Genomic DNA, 21,131 nt, shown 5'->3' with positions numbered 1-21,131 from the left:
CAGACTTGATATTAATTAATGGATATTTATATCTTTAACACGGGAAATGATTTAATTAAAGAGGAAGTCCTGGAATACTCGTAATTTCGGTTTGGACGGGCAGTCAATATTATATCTATAGTGGATGATAATAATATTTAAGTTTGGGCTTGAATTAAATTAGTTTTAATTTAATTAGTGAAAGCCTGAACTGTGGCCCAATCCAATCCTCCATAGATCTCTGGTCTGGCCCAAAATAATTAACTTAATATAAAAGGGAGAAGAAGAGAAGACAGAATTAATACTACCGATATTTTTCGTTCTCTGCAGTCTGGGAGAGAGAGTGAATTTTCGGTATTTAGGGTTATTCAATTATTCTCCAGCTTTTGAGGATTTGACGAGCTTTGCCCACACAAAGGTCAAATTCAAGTTAAAGGGAACAAATCAGAAGATCCGTGGTAGAGATCGATTGAAGAAGGAGTTCGAATTCAATTGCTTGAATTCATACGGTAAATCGTTCTATTTAATTGCATATATATTCAGTATGATCTTGATTATATGCTTATGAACATGTTTCTAGTTTACAATCAGATAAAAGCATGTTTAGATGTAAATCTTTCAATCAAACTAAATAGATTTCCGCTGCAAAACCAACAGAACTTCTCACATAATAAATAGAATGAACTAGAAAGTGGTTCCCAATATTATTGCCACCTGCAGAGTGGGGACAATAATCCTAAGGAACTGCGAGTTTCAGGGTTCAATCAGAATTTATGAGATAGCTTGGTTTTGTTATCAGCACATGAACATTGTTATGGGAGTGTGTTGTAGAAATAAAATTTTGTAATGCTAAATCTGTTGGTTGTGCTTAGGCAACATTAGGCGTATCAACCTCCAGAGGAGGAAGCAATTGATGCGTTGGTGTTGTGACCATTAAAATTGTCAAAATTTTAATGCGTATTAACCTCCAGAGGAGGATACAATTTATTAATTTTGTTGTTGTAAGATACATAATTGTTTTGTGGTTATTTGTGATTATGTATTGAGCATGAGTATGTGATAATAAGTTTATTTGCCAAATCTTCATTATGTCATTTAATATTTGTCTGCGATCCTTAAAGAAGAAAGACAACTCGAATGCCTAAATTATGTAGACCGGAAACCAAAATGGATAAGATTCTCATCGCTGAAAGCTTGGAGTTTATACTCAATGATTCATGTCCTCCATTTCCTCGACATAATTCCACGAAGAATGTTCGAGAATGCATTATGCATGTACTTGACAAGTTCTTTGAGGAATAAGGTCAAGCTATTTTCCTTTAAGTAGTTCGACAAGTCTTGGTTAATGACGATGAAAGATGGATATCAATAGAATCTGTCAAGATGATTCGATTGGAATATCCTAGAGTGACAGAATGTTTTGAGGATTTTTTGATCACTCAAATAGTTTCTGACACAAGTCATCGCCTAAAGTAATAAGAAATGACTACAAGAAGGTTTAACTGAAAAATTGAAAATCTTCAGAATAATAGTCGTTATATTACTGTTAGAGAAAAGTAACATGATAGATGACAAATTCATAAAGGCTGCATTTTTCTTAAGTCCCAGTTCATTTGAACAAAAGACTAGATATGGAAATGGGAGAGCCTTAATTGTCATCAAAGTTTGTTTAAAGCGAGAAAAGATGCTTTGTGAGTTGGATTGACCTATATTATAGAAGGACAATGGCTTACATGACAATGCAACTTCTAAGTAAGAGATCTTGATCCAGTTAGATTTTTGTTGCAGTGGGAGCTATTAATGCTCAACTATTGTTTTATGGTTGATGCTTAAGGCATCATAGTATTAAAATAATATAAGTGCGACAAGGTTGAGTATTCAACAACACATCAACTTCTTAATCATTGAATGATAAAGTATTTATGGCTCTTAGCCTTAAGGCCAAGAAAATACTTAGAAATTGTTCGAACTGATCTAGACTATCAAGATTTTAACATTTCGTTAAATAGCTTGAGAGTTGAGAAAGTCTATTTGATGCACTATGAGTTACAATCATTTGATTTTTCAAGAGATTCAGAATACTTATAGAAGTGCAATATAGAAAGACTAGCGAGTCTTAATGGTTTACACCATAAGAAGACGAGCAAAGGGTTATGATCAGTAGTGGGAGTCTAATCTCCATTAACGAATCCAAGCATTCATCTAATGAATGGGATAGTTATGTAAGAAGGAACCGAAATATTTCTAAGACAAGTTTGATTATGTGATGAGTTGTACTCATTAAAATCTTATCATTGATGGGATAAACATTAAAGAAACTACCAACATCAGTACCTTCTACAAAACACGAGTTGTGGACTAGAGCGTCTCTAGTCTAGCACATCTCAAGGTGTAATGCTGTTCCAACACGTGTTGGAAAAGTGTCCAAGAAATTGGAGTTGTGTACTGAGGCATGTTTTAAGGTTTTTCCCAAATGATGTAAGGTTATAAGTTCTGTAATCTTCAAAGATATAATTCTTGTATGAAGATCTAGAGATGAACTACAAGCCTAACAGCGTGATAACTCTCAAAATAAAGAGAGAGATATCGGATTTTCCACATTACCAAGAAGTCTACCATTAGAAACTTTTGCACTAATAAAATCAACTTCAGTACCTAAGATTGTAAGAATCATATCGTAGTGGGAGCGTTCCACTGGAACACAACAAGTTCATGGGTCAAAGAGTGTCATAAGACTCAGTCTTAGATCAACTTGAACATAATTCCTTTAACTACAATGTAGTATTGGTTCATTTGGATATTTATCCTTGAAAAGGTGATAGATTTCAAACTACAATCTAAGATAGATAACATGTTTTACAAGACTTGCAAAACTACCTATAGGTTGTGTCAGTCAGTGGGAGCTAGTATATTTGCAAGTATAAATATGGATCTCAAAAGGCTAGACAATGAAAATGGGTTATTCCCAAAGAGAATTATCTTCTCGCTATCGTTGTGCCAGGATTTATTTGATCCTATTGTCTATTAGAACTTACATAAATTAGAATGTATGTATTATGATTGTCAAGACAACCTTCTATAAATAGAAGTCTTGAGGAAATCATCTACTAGAACATTCTAATGGATATGTAATTAAGGGCAAGAAACGCATGATTGGAAGCTTATAAAGACCTTCGTGGTCTTAGGCAAGCATCTAAATCAGAGTATATGTGTTTTATCAAAATTGTCAAATGTCTGGAATTTGACTTTTGCCCATTGCAGTGCTGTAAGCACTAGGAAGTTGAAAGTGCATTAAATGTGGTATTATTGGTACTCTACGATGATGAAATCTACAAAAGTTGCAAACAACTAAGATTGGCATCTAGCGTAGGAAACTGGTTGTCTACCCAGTTTAAGATAAATTATTTAAGAGAAACTAATTACATTCTTAGCATCTAAGTCCTTTTAAGATGCTAGAAAGAATGTTGAGATTCTCTTAGGAATCCTATGTCTACACATTGCTTGGAACATTTAAGCATTAGAAATTCCATGAAAAGGTTTATACCTCTCAAGATGGAATTGTCTTGTCTCTAGTCAAGTGTCGTTTGACGCTTAGTGAGATTAAGAATAATGAGACTAGTGTTGGAGATAGATGTCTCATGTATGCTATAATGTGTACTAAGTTTGATATTAGTTGTGCTTATGCATTGCAAGTATATATCATATTAACCATGGCAAAGGATTTTGATTGAGGTAATGAATATACCCTAGTGCTTGAAAAAGACAAGTAACTATATTCTAGCTTACCAGTCATTCATGTAATGTCCTTAGGGTTACACTGTCTTAGTTTTATGACTAATCAGTGATCAATTAAGTCATCCTCTGTATATGTGTTTACCTTAGGAATATCTTCCTAATAGTTTTAATTGTAAGTTTGAGTACGCCTACGAGTATTATTTTTGGATTACTCTAGTAAAGGCTAACTCAAGGGACACACGAGTTTATTAAGCTAAGCAATCACATATGGGGATGAAATTAATTAAAGATCAAGTACGTAGCAAAGACATTATGGTGAAAAAGATATTATCAGAGAACAACCAAGCAGATTTTCCTTTCACTTAGTGAAATGAATGGTAGTTCGATATATCTAGTACAAAGACCTAATTTGAGTATGAGTGGGAGAGTTTTTGGCAGTGGGTATACTCGAAAGCATGTTTTGAGTATAAGTGGGAGATTGTTAGGTTTGTATACTGAAAAGCATGTTTCGAGCAAGTTTCGCGTGAATAGAATCTTGCTTGTATACGTAAAACTCTACAATCCACTTTTAACCCGATTCAGTATTATTCGAGCAGTCTCGCACGAATAGAATCACTATTATTATTACATTGGGTTTGCTTGTGCATTTATAAGATGTTTTACAAACATTTAAATGCATAAGAAGTAAACAAAGTCTAAGTCTTTTGCTTAGTAGACCGGTTGTGGGCGTCGTCCACTTTAAGGTAACACGGTCAGATCTATGCAATGCTTTGCAAAAGAAAAAGAAGAATTTCACAACCTAGATAGGCTTTGGCTACCTATCGCGAAAGGTTGCAATGTCAGTCCGCATATTTCTAAGCCTTACTGAAATAATTTGACATTGGTGAGGTATAGCACTGAACGGATCTAACAGCAAGACGTGTCTTTATGCTATTTACTGAAAGACTAGGTCTTGATAAAATGTTATTTCTTAATCTACATATGTTAGCATTGAGCATACGGTATTGATTATGCACTACATTGACTTATCAAATGGTGCAGGTTTTTCGCAACCCAATATTCCTGATATATTGGGTATTGGTGATTAATATCTAGCGGTGCTAGGATTGCTATTATGTTGAAACGTGCACGAGGTGAGTCTCGTTTGATAATGTCCTCAAGAGGAGCTCGAACAAGGTTTTATTATTCGGAAAACTGGCCAGTTGGAGTTTTATAATATTAAATTGTGGGTTCAATTTAATTAGTAAAAAGCTAATTGGGGGAGCTCATATCCAAAACCTTCCATAGATTCCTGTCTGGGCCCAAAATGAACTTAATATAAATAGGAGAATAAAGGAGAAAGAAAAGATCACAATTTTCATACTTGAAATTTTCAAAATTTTCGGGCCCCCCAGCTGAAGGAGATTTCGATTTCTACTCCTTTTCCCAAAAGGATTTCTTCTGTCTTCTTTATTCGAGTCCTAGTATTTTGATAAGATCAGCCCACCCTAATATCGAGATATAGTTCGGGAACCAGAGAGAAGATCTGTGGTCTAGTATTGAAGATCATCACGTGGAGAAGGCGCGAGCAATCGACGATTCTTTGGAGAATCAAAATCGGTAACTCTAAACCGTAGAATTCATGTTTTTGGATTTACTTTCTTTGAGCATGAATTATTTGCGTTCTAGCATGCAATTATCTGTTTAACATGTGAATTGATTAATCGCATAATCGGTCAAATAGATCCGTGTCTGATTTATTTGTTTTGTACAAGTCTTCCGCTCTGCAAAGGGCACCAAACCCCAGCAGAACATTCCCTCGTTACCACCCCTCATACTCCTCCTTTTCAACATTTTCCTCCGGAACCTCATTGGGAATGACATTTACCATAGGAGTGGGTGGTCTCGTCCCCCACTCTTCCTTCCAAGTGTCGAGCTCTTCAAATAGAGTGTTTTGGGTGGCTAGTGTACGAGCTTCGGATTCTCTTGCCCGAGCAATGGATTTTCTTGCTCGAGCATCGGACTCTCTTGCTCGAACATCCATTTGGGTCAACACCACTTGCTTGAATTCCTTCATCATTCGAGACATCATGCTCACTAGATCACCTTCAGGTTTGGGACTACTTGAGCCCGCTCCATTCCCTTCCTCCTCCTCGTGGAAGTCCCCCATCTTGTTGGATCGAGTAATAGGAGGCATCAATATTACCTACAAGACAAAGAAGAAGACTAGGGACTAGTCTTAGAGATTAGTAAAAATAAGAAAAAGAGATTTAAGAAGCTAACTCACCCCAATGTAGTATCCCCCCCCCCCCCCCCAAGTCACTCACAAATGTCACTCGGTAGGTTTAGAATACAGTGGGGCTAGTATCACACACTCTCGATCCAATTCCCACTTGTTGGCACCCGGACAACTCAATCAAGGTATACACCTCAAGAACATATGGACACCAAGTAGTAAATACCAAAGTAATAATGACTAAGCATATGAAAGCAATGAAGAAAAGGACTAAGGAAGACACACACCCCAAAGACAACAAAAACATGGGATGAAGCTTTTTGCTTAAATTTGGCTGATCTTTTTGGATTTTTTTGGTATTGTTTCCCACGCCCAATTTGGATGAATTTTAGTGGATAGATTAACAATCAGGTATAAATCAAGGGAAAAATATTCATATATAGTCAGATTTGATAATTAAAGATAGGTTTTGTATGGTTTTCCCCAACTATGCCAAAACAGGGCAATGATGTTAATCTCCACAGTTAACTAGGCAAACAAAGGACATTTTTTATGCAATTTTGCAGGTAGCTAGGAAACATAACATAGATCATATACACCAAATTTCAGCTTAATCTAAGCACATTTGATCAATCCGATCATCCCAACAAAAACATAGCAAAACAAGGAAAAAAAAGAAAACTCAAGGAAGCAATAGATCAAACACCTAGTGGGTTAGGCTCTAGATACCAAATGATAAGGATCCATGTATTTTGTGATCCATTTCCCAAGAATTTACCCATTTATGATGTTTGATCTAACAATATTTTTTGTGAGACTATTTTCAATTTCTCAACATAAAGCAAAAGATGATAAAAAGAGATCTAACCTCAAAAATTGAATCTAAACAATAATGGATAGAAGATTAGGAATGGAAAGCATGTGTATAAATGAGATAAAAGAGTTATGACCATAGGACCTTGACCAAAAGAATGGAAACAACCCTAGGCAACTTTCAATAGTTCTATCACCCCTTGGCTCCACTACTCAATGGATACACCCCATTGATGCATACCTCTACTTGAATCAATCAATGATGGAGACAAGCAACCTTCAAGGAAGGAATTGGATACAATCCTCAAAGAGGAAACTCTCTAGGGTAGAAACTTTAATTCAGCAAAATCTAAGGAAAAAGATGACATCAAAAGGTATTTATACTAGGGTCCAATTTCCAATGAAAAGGCCCACAAAATCTGGCCCGCGTCACTCTACCCGGCCGGGTGGAATTAAGGGTGTTATATCACCTCCTCACGCCTTGGACGGGCCACCCGGGTGGGTGGCAGAAAGGTCACCCGGTCGGGTGGTAGAACTTGGCCTTGGCGATTCCAGTGGAGACACCCGGCCCGGGTGAGGTAGCACCTCAGAATCCACCCGGCCGGGTCGGAGCTCCCAGCCCTCAAATTTCAACACGAGTCTTGTCGCGTGCTCATCGGTCTTCGTAGACTCCTCCTGCATGGCTTTTTGGATGAAAGTGGAGATCCCCTCATGTAGGCGCCTCGTCATGGGCCTTACGGGCGTGGTCGTATCAGAGGGAGTAGGTGGTATTTTGTTTTACCAGAGTTTTTAAGTTATTCATGTCTCTCTAATCTTTGTTCCAAGCTTTGATATTTTCATAGTCCGTAATCAGTTATGAAGTGATGATACAAGACGTCACATCTAGCATATCAAAGAGCTAAGCACATCAGATTTGTTATTGAATATGCATTGCCACAATTGAAGAAATGAAGTTTTTTTTTTTATATATATAAACACCTTTACGGTGGAGGGTTAAGTAGGACCCTCATCCCATATATATCATCAAATGAAGAATTTACACGAGACTCTCCCAAAAGTGGATCATCTTGGAAAAATAAAATAGAACCACCAGACAAAAACCACGCGAAACAAAAACAAAAACCATCAAAATCTAAAGCTAAGCATCCCTAAACTATCCAACCTACAAAAGACCTTCACCCTAGCAGGAACTGACTCTTTTGAGAAAATAAGAATGTCCGATAATCCTCTCCCATAATTTGGCAAAAAATCAGCAGCCATATTTCCTTCTCTCTGTATAAAAGACGCCTTCCACTCTATGCCTCTCAATTCTGCTTGAATTCTTACCATTGCATGCCGCACACTATCAGCCCCGAGCTGTGATGAATTGATCCACTCCGCAATCAATGTTGCATTTGTTTCCAACCATATACGCTCTCCATGCTGCTTGGTCAAAGACAATCCCAAGAGGAGAGCTGCCATTTCTGCCTCCAGCCCCGAATTCCTCGTTAAATGTGAAGCAAAGGCTACTACAATATCCCCCTGATGATTCCGCACCAATCCTCCTCCTCCGGCAACCCGAGAGGAGGGATGGAAAGCACCATCCGTGTTCACGTTTAACCAGCCTGGGACAGGAGGTCTCCACTGAACTCTCTCAACTCTCTTCGACCGAACCCTGCCAGATGCAACTGATCTAAACTCCTCCCCAGGGCAGCAAGCTTCCCACTGATCCGGTCCTAGACTTTTTGACAGAATCAGATTTCTCAAATAGCTCTCCATCTTCCTAATCACATTATCCACCAGAAATTTCTTTTCTCTATGCACACAGTCATTTCGTTCAGTCCAAATAAACCAAAAGATAAGACAAGGGACAACCACTGAAACATGACATTTCTGACTGGGTTGAAGATGCTTCTGCCACCAACAAAGACGGGCATCAATGTTAACCCCATCCTCTACAAACTCCAGAACCTGCGAGAACCAGTTTGCAAAATGCCTCCACACCCTCCTAGCTGCCTCACCATCAATAAACAGGTGTAATCTCAACTCAGTACTCGGCTTGGAACAACATCTACATTTCGAAGCCAGAGACACACCCCTCCATTGAAGTTTCTCATCAACTGGGATTCTGTTAGCCAGGAGCCTTCAATGGAAGATCGAAATAGAAGGCAAAATGCACTTATTCTAAATGAGCTTGTGCACTTCCTTTTTCTCCGCTCTATTCCTAACCAAATCCCAAGCCGAAGCCACCGAGAAGTTCCCATTTGCCGTGGGAGCCCATCTCCCTCTATCCAACACCCCTCTATCAAAAGGAACCTGAATAATCTGTTCTATAATTTTAGCCGGCACTCCCCACTCCTCATTCAAGCGCCACAACTCTTCTTCATCCCAATGTTCACCTATCCAGAAATCACTCACTTTTTGCGGTTGAGCAGCCACTCCATCCCCCACAAAGCTGACTAACGGAACATCAGACAACCAAGTATCGTACCAGAAACAAATCCTCCCTTCTCCTAGGATCCATCTGAAAAAACCACGGGTTTTTTGACCAGACTTGAACATTCTTCTCCACATCGGGCTAAACCTTTTGGATTTAGTCAACACCGGGGGAATAAAAATAGAACAGTACTTACACCGCATATAGTTTGCCTAGAGAGAATCTTGTTCTTGAAATCTCCACCACATTTTGATACTAAATGCTTCCACCACCTCTGCCATGCGTCTGAGACCGAGACCACCCTCCTCAAATGGCAAACACACTCTCTCCCATTTGAATCTAGTGAGTTTTATTTGTCGTGTGGCACGAGCCCCAAAGAAATCTCACAAGGACCTGTTCCACCTTTTTCATAGCCCCCTTTGTCGGCTCCAAGGCTTGGAAGATATGAATCGGAATAGCTCCAAGGACACTCTTTATGAAAGTCAGACGTCCCCCAAATGACAATTGCCTATGACTCCAGCTGTGAATTCTTTCAGATATCCTGTCTCTAAGGAACATAAACAGGTTAGTACGTTTTCGGCCTTTGTAAATGGGGACTCCTAGATAAGTAAAAGGTAAGCTCCCTTGCTGAAAACCACTGACTTTTGTAATATCTGCAGCCCAAGAATCAAATTTCTCATCAACAAAGAAACAACTCTTTCAACGTTTACTTTCTGCCCCGACACCGCCATATAATGATTAAGACACTCTGAGATTTTCAAGATGGTCGGCCTCTGAGCCTGTGAAAAAATAATGATATCATCCGCGTATGCTAAATGTGAAACTCCAAAGGAATACCTGGCCGTTCGATACATCATATCCTCCTTCCCCAGAATAAGCCGGTTTAGAATTCTCAACAGATAATCCGCCGCCAAAACAAACAATGTGGGCGAGATGGGATCTCCTTGTCTCAAACCACGGGAAGATTTAAAGAAACCTGCCGAGCAGCCATTAATTAGGATAGAAAACCAGCACGGAGAAATACACCGCTCAATGAAGGACACCCACTTGTCCGAGAAACCCAGCTTCTGCATGATCTTCAATAAGAAAAGCCACTGAACTCTGTCATAAGCTTTCTCCATATCTAGTTTCAATACCATGTTAGGAGCTGTGGTCCCCATCCAAATTTCATGAAAAAGTTCTTTAGCCAAAAGGACATTATCACTAATCAATCTCCCTTTAATGAAGCCACTTTGATTAGGAACTGTGACCAATGGCACCAAGGGAGCCATTCTTGAGGCAAGCAGTTTGGAAATAATCTTGTTCATCACATTGCACAAACTTATTGGTCTAAATTCCGACCATTTCGATGGGTTCTTTTTAGGAATTAGCACAATCATTGTAGCCGCAATTCCTCTTGGAATGCTTGCACCAGCAAAGAAGTCAGCCACCGCTTCCACAACATCCGCCCTCACAATCTCCTAACAAGCCTGAAAGAAGAGGGCTGAATATCCATCCGGGCCCGAGGCACTTTCAGCCTTAATTCCAAACACAATCTTCCTGATCTCTTCCTCAGAAGGAGTCCTCTCTAAGGTCCCCATCTCCACATCTACTGGTAACAGATCAAGGATATCTAGATCAGGCTCATCCAGAACTCCATCTTCAAATGACAACAGCTCCTCAAAATATTTGACTGCCGAGGCACGAATATCAGCCTCCTCCGTAAGAGTTTTGTGGTCATCTTCTATCATGTGGATTCTTGCCTTCGTTCTTTTTTGTTTAACCCATCCCTGAAAGAATTTACTGTTTCTTTCGCCTTCAGCCACCCATTTCACCGCTGACTTTTGCCGCTAATAGTCTTCCTCCATTTTTAGCCGAAGAAGGAATTCAGCCGTTATTCTGTGCATTTACATTCTTGATTGTGGAGAAGGCTCTTGCTCAAATTTCAAAATAGCATCCTGAGCTTCCACCTCTACTTTCTTAAGTTTCTCAAAAAGATTTCCAAACACCTCTTTATTCCATAGCTTCAAGCATTTCTTCAACCTGCTAAGTTTTATCTAAATATTAACCATCCCATATGTCCCCGTGCTTTCCTTCCAGCTTCTACTAACTTCATCCAGGAAAGTGTGATGCCTTACCCACATATTTTTGAAAATGGAACGGAGGCCTAGCTCCTAAACCCGGCAACCTGCAAGAACTTAGAAGAGGACAATGATCCGAGAGGAATCTTGGATGATTGGCTCTAGAAGCTTCAAACAAATTCGCCCATCCCTCACCAAGGAGGACTCTATCCAGCCTCTCGAAGATCTCTCCTCTCGACCAAGTGAACCTCGGTCCATCTGCACCCACATCCAGTAACTGACAATCGCTTATTGCTTCAGCAAACTCAAACATTTCCCTGGTTCTGTTATGACTACTTCTTTGTCTCTCATCCTCCGACACAAAAATATTGAAATCTCCTCCAACGAGCCAAGGGAGCCCGTCCATTTTCATAGCCAAACTCCTAAGCTTGTTCCACATCGGAATTCTTCCCACTCTGGAGCATTTTCCATACGCCACAGAAATAAAGAAAGGAGTTGGTAACAGCGAAGAGACACATCGAGCATGAAGGATTTGTTCCAAATCATCCCATTCATCCACCTCAATACCCTGTTCCGCAAACAACCAAATCTGTTCATTGCTATTAAGGCCTTTAAAGTGTAGGCCAAATTTCCTGCTAAAAAAATCTGCCCTCGGGCTAATCAGAGGCTCAATTATAGCCAACACAGAGATTTTGTGATCCTTTATCAACCGTTTGATGATATTGTGGGTGTTAGAATTAGCTACAACCCTAGCATTCCAAATCATAATATTGAACGACATATCAAGCTATAAGAGAGGAAGCCGAGAGGAGAGTCTTTACCTTCTTAGCTTTACTGGCCTCCTCCAGCCCTATTCTACCCTCAGAGACCGAACCCCTCTTGTCAAGAAAACCCCTCCGAGAAGTCTAGGGTCTCCATCTGGATCATCATCCATGTCCCAGTCCTTTTCATCCTCATACTCCTCAGTATCGAAATCACCATTGGGCAGAACCCGGTAATACTGAGGAGGACGCGAGGAGGCAAACTGACCTAGTGCCGCAAGAGATTCCTCCTCTGACCCTAGAGAAGAGAACCTATTTTCAGACGATCTCAGAGACGGATCCCTGCTTCCCCCTCCCCTAGGGTTCGCAGCTCGCCCTTTATGCTTTCTCTCTAAGGAAACAGCCCTTCTACCTCCATCCCCCATACTCTTCCTCCCCTGCCTTCCCCTTTGCGAGATGAACTCCCCTCCATCATCCTTATCACTCTCCCCCACTACTACCATATCAAGCTACCCATCTGAACCGATCTGCACCTCAACAGCTCCCTCCTTGCCACTTAGGACGCCAGGTAAAACAACCTGAGACGCATCTGGAACAAAAGCTCGCTCTCTTCCAGCAACACTCCCTTCCTCAACACCCATTTCCTTCCCTAAAATTCCATCCTCCTTCTCCCTGTTCTTCTCAGCAAAGTGTTGGAACTCTCTCTTCATTGGCCTCGGTCTCTGACCATTCGCATAGCAGACATCACTGGTATGTCCTACATGCTTGCAATCATGACAATACAACGGTATACGGTCCCATTTCACAGCTTGCCTAACTTCTCTTCCTTGAAGAACTAAAATTATTTCCTCCATCGGAGTCTTAGAGATGTCTATCTGAATGCATAATCTAGCAAAAGAAAGCCTGGTTTGAGAGATGGTAGCATGATCCACTTGAATAGGATCCCCCAACAAGCTTCCAATAACAAATAAGGCCGACTTCTCAAAAAGATGAATCGGTAGCCCCACCAGATTGCACCACATAGCCGCTATGGGAGACTCAAAGAAGGGATCAAACTCCGGTGTCCACTTAAAAACTCTCATGGGATGGCGATCAATAAACCACACTAGCACACCGTTAGGACCGCTCAAAAGCTTGGCATAATCCGCAAGAAGGTTAAATTGAATGAGAACATGTTTTGCGTTTATATACCTCCAAGAGAACTCCCCAACAAACCTCATACCTTGCAAAGCCTTTTGTATATGGAGAGAGGATGGAATCGAATGTGAAAATTTACCAACAATCGCGAACCCTAGCTTTTCTGCCAGAAAGGACGTATCCGCACCTGAAAAATGGATTGAAGGGAGCCCTAAGGTTTCACCAATAATTCCGATCTTTCAAATTTTTCCAGGATCAAAGCAGACCGGATCCTTGCGGTTTGTTCTGAAATTATTTGCCCAGGAAGACTTATTAAATCTGCCACCACTCCACTTATTATCCGGCTTGGGCCCCTGTCCCGCCCTCAACTCTTCCTTGCTCTTCCCTTTCAGACCTTCTTGAAGGTTCACCGAAGAGGTATCTACCGTAGGAGGAACCCCCTCTCCTACTGCCTGAGGCCTCAGACTTCCACCCGGCCCCTCTCTGCCCTTTGTTTTATCCTTAGCTAGCCTGAGAGATTCCTTGCTCAATGGAGGAAACTCCCCATCAATCAACTCATCTCCCTGCTGCAGAAATCCAGCAAGCTTAGCTCCATCCTCCCCTTCTCCAGCAGTCACCGTACAAAACTCCTCATTGCCCTCCCCCCCTTCTCTAATGATAATATCTTGAGCAGCAACAAAACTCATCTCTTGGAGGGGCTGAGCATCCACCAGATCCAAAGCAAAGTCTCCATCCATCGCCGAAAAGTATAGATCCTTTTGCAAAGCTTGCTTATACCCCATTACACCAGGAGCAATCACCTGCATCTTCTTGATAAACTCATGTTTTAGTCGGTTTAATTGGTATGTTGAGGTGCTTAATGTTGAGTTTCGATGCTTGAATTGTCTATTTCCAGCCAATTAACCTATCTTTTGGAATTTCATGTGTTTGTTGAGTGTTCTAGGATAAGTAGATAAAAAAAGAGGAAAAAATCCGGCCAATTGTGGATAGGAGGCAGCAGGGCCTCTAAAGGCTACACCCGGCCAGGTGAGTTTTACCCTTATTAATTCTACCCGGCCGGGTAGGACTTGAAGAACAGAAGGAGCCAGAAATCGACACCCGGCCGGGTGCATTTACCGCACAAATATTCCACCCGGCCGGGTATCCTAAAGACAACGTTACGAGTCCAGAAAGGGGTCTGAAAAGGTCACCCGGCCGGGTGGATTTACAGCACTAAAATCCTACCCGATCGGGTCAGTCAGTTTGACGGGTTTGACTTCTGAAAACGCGATTTTTGTCAGAAAAAAAATCAGGAGAAAAAGGCTAGGGTTAGATGGGAGGAGATTCATTCAAGACCCACCGCCTCCAACACTCACTCACACCCCCAAGAACACTTCTAGAGAGAGAATTGAAGATTGAAGACTCAAAATCGGAAGATTGAAGACTTCACTCCATAGATTCGTCCCACATGAGATCTTAGTATCTATCTTTCATGTTTTTGTTCGGATTCTTTGTGTTAAACTTAGTTTTCTCCATGAACATGAGTAGCTAAACACTTTTTGTAGAATTCTTGGTGAAGATGCATTAATTTCATAGTTTTTATTCAATTGATTTTGTTCTTACCTTGCTCTTGTAGTTATTTGATTATTCTTGGGTTTATTCCTTTCAATTGCTTGATCACCACTTGATTGTGTAGGATTAATTAGATTAATCGGGAGATGAAATAATTAATCTGGAAATAAGAATAATTCACACCTTAATGCAATAAAACTCGGGGAGTTGAGGTTTTGAGTGAGGTCTTTGACCTAATCGAGCTTTTGGGAGTTAGGTGTTTTAGGATTAGAAGGGGACTTCAATCCTAGCACTTAATCTACAGGTTTCTCACCTCGGGAGGGGGTTTAATCTATAATTGTGGTCGACTTAGTAACTCTAGAGACACCAAAATGGTAAGACAATTTGATTGGATAAGAGCTTGGAATTGTGCATCGGATCCTTGAGTTCTACAATTTTCTCCATATTATGTTTTCACTCCGTGTTTATTTGCTTTTATTTATCTATTTGCTCATTACATGCTTTTCGTAGTGTTAGAACAAACCAAACCTTTCCCGATTCTCTATATAGTATTCAACGTTTGTTCGTGGTAGTTAAGTTGATAAGAATTTGTCTCTATGGGATACGATACTCTTGCTTGCTAATTGCTACACTAGCCCCATACACTTGCGGGTATCACTTGTGTTAAAATAAGTTGAGTCACTTCTCCATCTCCTTCGACCCACAGCTATCCTCCAGCCCATCCCCTGGAATCGCATGAGCTTCCTCCCCCTGCCCATCTCCAGAAAATTCAAAGCCGAGAGAAGGCTTCACAAACTCCATATCAGACAGCCCCACATCAACCTCCTCCCCTTTATCAGAAAACCCTTTCCCAGAGCCCGACTTCCCCCGCCTCGCCTTCAAACCCCTTCCAACGATTTTCTTCAAACCCCCACCCAGCCCCTTAGCCTCTGGGTTCACCAAATTCGGACCTCTCAGACCCCCTCTTCTCATTTCCGCCATAAGGAGCAAAGGCGATTTAGGATTTCCCTTCACAGATAATCGCACTCTCGACCTCAAATTGCAGAGAGGCAAATTCCTATTCAGACCCTCCCCTGTCCCAGGAACCCCCAAAACCCCACCGATCGAAACTCCCTCACCCCTCCCCCCACTGGCGGATCCCCCACCAGCGTACCCTCCATACCCTCCGCAGACACCCGCCAAACTTAGAGAACCCACAAATCAATACCACAATCAGAGAAATCGAGAGAGCCGATGCCGGAATTAAAGATGGTAATTGAGAGAGATATAGAAAGATTGGATAGGCATATTGCTGTAGAATGTAGAGAAAATTGCATTTCTTGTTGTGAATGTTTCTTGCTATTGATCTTGCTAATTTCCCTAGTATTTAAAGGGAAATTAGTGTCTTGTGAATTACACCAATAAATGATAATTGGAAACATACAACACTAGGGACTCTATACTTATTCAATGCTCTGGGAACTCACCCATGATTAATTTGGGCGGCCATCTTCCTCTTTTTTAACACTCCCCCTCAAGTTGAGAAACGGTATCGCCGATACTCAACTTGTCTAGAAATTCTTTGAAGAATTTCGGACATAATGCCTTCATTAATATGTATGCGAGTTGTTCCTCAGATCGAACGAATGAAAATTCAATGATGCCACTTTCGAGTTTTTCTTTGATGAAGTGACGATCAACTTCAACATATTTCGTTCTGTCATGTTGTACGGGATTCTCTGAAATGTTGACAGCCACTTTGTTGTCACAATAAAGTTGGCTTTTCTGTGTAGGTAGAAAGCCAATTTCTGTTAACAATCTTCTAAGCCAATGTATCTCCATAAGGCCACTCTTAATCCCCCGAAATTCAGCTTCCGCGCTTGATAGTGCCACGACTTTCTGCTTCTTGCTCCTCCAAGTGACTAAGTTACCTCCAACAAAGGTAAAATACCCTCCAGTGGATTTTCTATCAATTGGGTTACTAGCCCAATCGGCATCGGTGTATCCATCGATTTCCAGATCATCCTTTTTTTCTAAGAAAACTCCATAACTAGTTGTTCCTTTCAAATACCTCACAATTCTATTTCTCTTCTAGGACATATGATACATTTCATCTTAATACTAGACTTTATTTAGCATCCCAGTTTGGGAGAGACGCATGATTGTCATGCGTCACCCTATAATGAAACGCATGAGGATCATGCGTTTTATGGAAAAACGCATAATTTATGCATTTTTAAATTTTTAAATATTTTTATTGAAAGACGCATGACCCTGATACGTCTTTCCCTAAGACGCATAAGGAACATGCGTCTCTACTTTGAACATAAAACACGATAGGCAGAGGCAGAATACCATTTTGCACGAAAGATGAGAGAATAAAAGGAGGCAGCGCGATTTTGAGCCAATTTCCGGCGATTTCGTTAATTTTGCCGGCGAATTCTTCCATTTTGTCGTTATATTTAGGTAAGTTTATCTCTTACTCTTAATTATTGAATAATATTGCTAGATTAGGTTGGTTTTCCCTGATTTATTAAATTAGGGTTTATAGGAAAAAAAAATTGTCCCTAATTTTTGTATTTGTTATATTTTCTTATGCAGAAATCATGCAAATATTTGTGAGTTTGTATTGGGATGGTAAAATAGTTCAACTTCCACACTTGGGTATTTGTTATGATCCACCTCGGGCAAGAGGCACCATTATATTGAATTCGTGCGTTTCGTATTCTGAATTAGTTGCAATGATATGTGGTGCAATGAGAATATATATGAATCAACACGTTATTCAAATATCATGGAGACATTGTCTAGTCTTTGTATCCACTATGAGTTATATATGTACTGAAATTTACACTGATCAAAGTGTGGAGTTCATGTTCAACGATGCTCAAAATTCTACTTGTTGTATTGAATTGTTTGTTGAGTATTCACCTGTGAGAAGTTTAGAAATCACACCAGCTATTGATTATGGCGTTGTTGTTGCAAATACCCATGATGATAATACTCGCATTGTACGAGATAATGATGAACCATTGTCGCCAGTAACATCTGAGGCAGATGCCAGTCTAAGTGACGATTCTCCTGGTGATGCTTCTGATGATGAGATAGTAGTTTGTAAACCCGTTGTGCAAGGTGAACAACCACTTCCAAAATACGTTTCCAAGGGGATGAAATTCTTTCGCAAATTACCAAGTGGTCCTTCTGAAGTACCTGATGAAGTTGGTAATGAACACAGCAACATGTACTGGGATGAGAGACATCTATATCGGATTTCTATGGGAACAAAATTTCACTCTAAGCTGCATGTGAAGGCGTCTACGACTATGTGGAGTTTGTGGCATCAAAGACAGTTTAAGGCCATTGAAAGCAAGTTAAGAAGGTGGCATGTTGTATGCAAATTTCCAGCAGGAACAACAGAAGATGGGATAGCTATTATCAGCGACACCGACCCTGAAAAAGCGAATAAATGTTCGTGGGAAGTTTCAGTTACACAAAGGGCCCATGATGATCTTTGGGAAATTAGGAAGTGGGTGAGATGGCATACTTGTGAAGGTCATCGTGTGAATAGAGGACATGCTAACTTTTCATCAGCGATGATTGCTCTGTGTATACGACATCAAGTACGAGAAGATGTTGCTTTCAAGGCCTCGAGCATAAAAACCTATATTCATGAAAGATTCAATGTGGTAATCAGTTACAAGAAGGCATGGAATACACGGAGAAAGGCTTTAGAGATTGTCTTTGGTGGATGGGAGGAATCATTCAGACAGTTACCAAGCTACATGCTTGAACTGCAGTCACAGAATCCAGATACAATTGTTGAGTGGAAGCACAGTGAGCTGTTGAGTCACGGACATAAAAAGGTGTTTAGTTATGTTTTCTGGGCATTTGGTGCTGCTATACATTCTTTTCAGCTGGCCCAACCGGTTTTAACAATTAACGGGACCCACCTCCGAGGAAGATTTAAAGGTAAATTGCTTGTTGCTTGTGGTTTTGATGCTAACAAAAAATGCTTGCCTATTGCATATGCTGTTATTGATGAGGAAACTGGCGACAGTTGGACATGGTTCTTGAAACTTGTAAGAATTCATGTGGTGAAATACCAGAGGGAGGTGTGTATCATATCGGATAGGCATAAAGGAATCTTCAAGGCTATGTGGTGAAAGAGATGCTGGCAGTGGTGTACTCATTCGAGAAATTTTGACCGTATTTGCTAGGGTCGAAGGTGATAGTCTACACTAATCACGCTGCGATTAAGTATCTCCTGGCCGAGAGGGAATCTAAGCCAAGGTTGATTAGATGGGGTTGTTGCTGCAAGAATTTGATTGGGAGGTAAAAGACAAGAAAGGGACGGAGAACAAAGTTGCAGATCATCTGAGCTGAATTTTCCAAGGGGATACGGATGAAGCTATACCGGATGCCTTCCCTGAGGAACATCTTTAATATGTATGGAAGTCTGCTAGGTCTATTGACTGGGAAGCAGTGTTCATAGCAACAGGTCTAGGAACATCAGACAGGGGGAAGCGTCCGATGAATACAGAGCCATGGTTCGCTGACCTGGCCAATTACTTAGTCACTGGAGAACTACCAGGGTCCCACGAAATTTCCCGGGCCCAGAGAATGAAGCTGAAGAGTGAAGCCAAATACTACTTCTGGGATGATCCTTACGTCTGGAAGATGTCTTAGATCAGGTTATCCGACGATCCATCCCGGAGTGGGAACAGAAGGATGTCTTGAACCACTGCCATGCCTTAGCCTGTGGAGGGCATTTTGGGCCTAGGAAAACTGCCAGAAAGGTTTTGGACAGTGGATTTTATTGGCCAACTCTGAACAAAGACTCTTTCGAGTTTTGTCAAGTCTGTGAAAGATGTCAACTCACCGGGGGAATTTCTAGAAGAGATGAGATGCCGCAGAATCCGATAATAGTTTGTGAGATTTTTGATGTTTGGGGCATGGACTTCATGGGCTCTTTCCCATCTTCATATGGGACCACATACATTTTGGTTGCGGTGGATTACGTCTCCAAATGGATAGAAGCAAAGGCTACACCCACCTGCGAGTCAAAGGAGGTAGCTAAATTTCTGCGGGCCAATATTTTCAACAGGTATGGGGTGCCCAGAGCCATCATCTCGGATCAAGGTACGCATTTTGTAACCATACAATAGAAGCGTTGATGAGAAAGTATGGTGTACATCATCGGTTATCCACACCCTATCATCCCCAGTCGAATGGTCAAGCAGCGATTTCGAACAGAGAAATCAAAAACATCTTGGAAAAAACGGTGAACACCACAAGGGAAGATTGGATTAAGCACCTCGACGATGCTCTCAGGGCATATAGGACTGCTTACAAAACGCCAATCGGGATGTCACCGTACAGATTGGTGTTCAGAAAGATGTGTCATTTACCCGTGGAAGTGGAGCATAGGGCTTACTGGGCTGTGAAAGAGATGAATATGAAGGCGTCAGCCTGTGAAGAAGAACGGAAGCTGCAACTACAAGAACTGGAGGAGCTAAGGTTGGAAGCATTTGACTCGGCCATGTGGTATAAAGAAAGAACAAAGCTCTGGCATGATAAGAATCTCCGAGTCAAGGAGCTTCGTGTAGGGCCAAAAGTACTCCTTTTTCAATCCCGGCTGAAGCTAATTCTTGGTAAGTTGAAATCCAAGTGGATAGGTCCATACACGATCATTGGCCTTCGAGCAAATGGAGCTGTAGAGATTCAAGGAAGCGCCCCAAACTCAGTTCCTTTCCTAGTAAATGGGCACAGAGTGAAGGTATACAGAGACAATACAGATATGCATGTGGTGGAAGAAACGCCACCACATGCATCTGCTATTGTTTCTTAGGATGGTCATGCAAGTGGATATCCTTAATGAATTCCTAGGTCAAGTAGAGTGGGAAACAGAATTTATTTTTGCACTAACCTAGGAAATCTTGAGGATACTGATTTGCTATGTAAATAGTTTAGTTGCTTTCTAAAAAACAAAAAAATCCAAACAAATTAAAAAATTTTAATTTCCAAAAATATTTTCGAAGCACCAAAATCCTTGGGGAAATTGTTTTTTCACTCGAGATCTCCGACGCAGGAATTTGGTGTTTCATTTCCTTTATTTTTGAATTGCTAGGGGGAGGAAGAGCCTTACAAATAGGAGAAAAGGCGGTTGCCTTTTGAAATTTGAATTCTGCTTTTCGAGGAACGTACGGTTGCTTGCATCATATGGCAACCGTTCGCCTGCCACTCTGAAAAAGGCTGGAGATATTTGATTCTCAATCAGAATCTATCATCCATTCTCTCTCTACTCTTATAAACCTCTCTCTAAATAATTTTCCCCAAAATCGTTTTCAAACCCTAACCAAATCTACCCCATAAATTGTGCAGTTGCAGGTAACCATGAAGAAAGAACAAGGAACCACCGTGAAGAAGGGAGACCCAGCCACCAGACCACCGTCCGGCGAGTCGTCCGGACAACCGCCGTTTCAACC

General features: G+C 40.9%; 1 protein-coding gene across 1 annotated transcript; it reads left to right on the top strand.

Moving 5' to 3' along the window:
* Nucleotides 1–19,819: 19,819 nt before the first annotated feature.
* On the top strand, nt 19,820–20,912 carry LOC148926545 (uncharacterized). Its single transcript, XM_089059165.1, has 2 exons — nt 19,820–20,190; nt 20,774–20,912. The coding sequence occupies exons 1-2, from the start codon at nt 19,820–19,822 to the stop codon at nt 20,910–20,912; spliced, it is 510 nt and encodes a 169-aa protein (XP_088915291.1).
* The last annotated feature ends 219 nt before the right edge of the window (nt 20,913–21,131 follow it).

The sequence above is a fragment of the Salvia hispanica genome, chromosome 5 (assembly GCF_029641045.1).
Source record: "Salvia hispanica isolate PSC_SH4W2 chromosome 5, Shi_PSC_v1, whole genome shotgun sequence".
In the NCBI taxonomy this organism is placed as follows: domain Eukaryota; kingdom Viridiplantae; phylum Streptophyta; class Magnoliopsida; order Lamiales; family Lamiaceae; genus Salvia; species Salvia hispanica.
The sequence above is the reverse complement of the archived record's forward strand: the minus strand, read 5'-3'. Positions and strand labels throughout refer to the sequence as shown.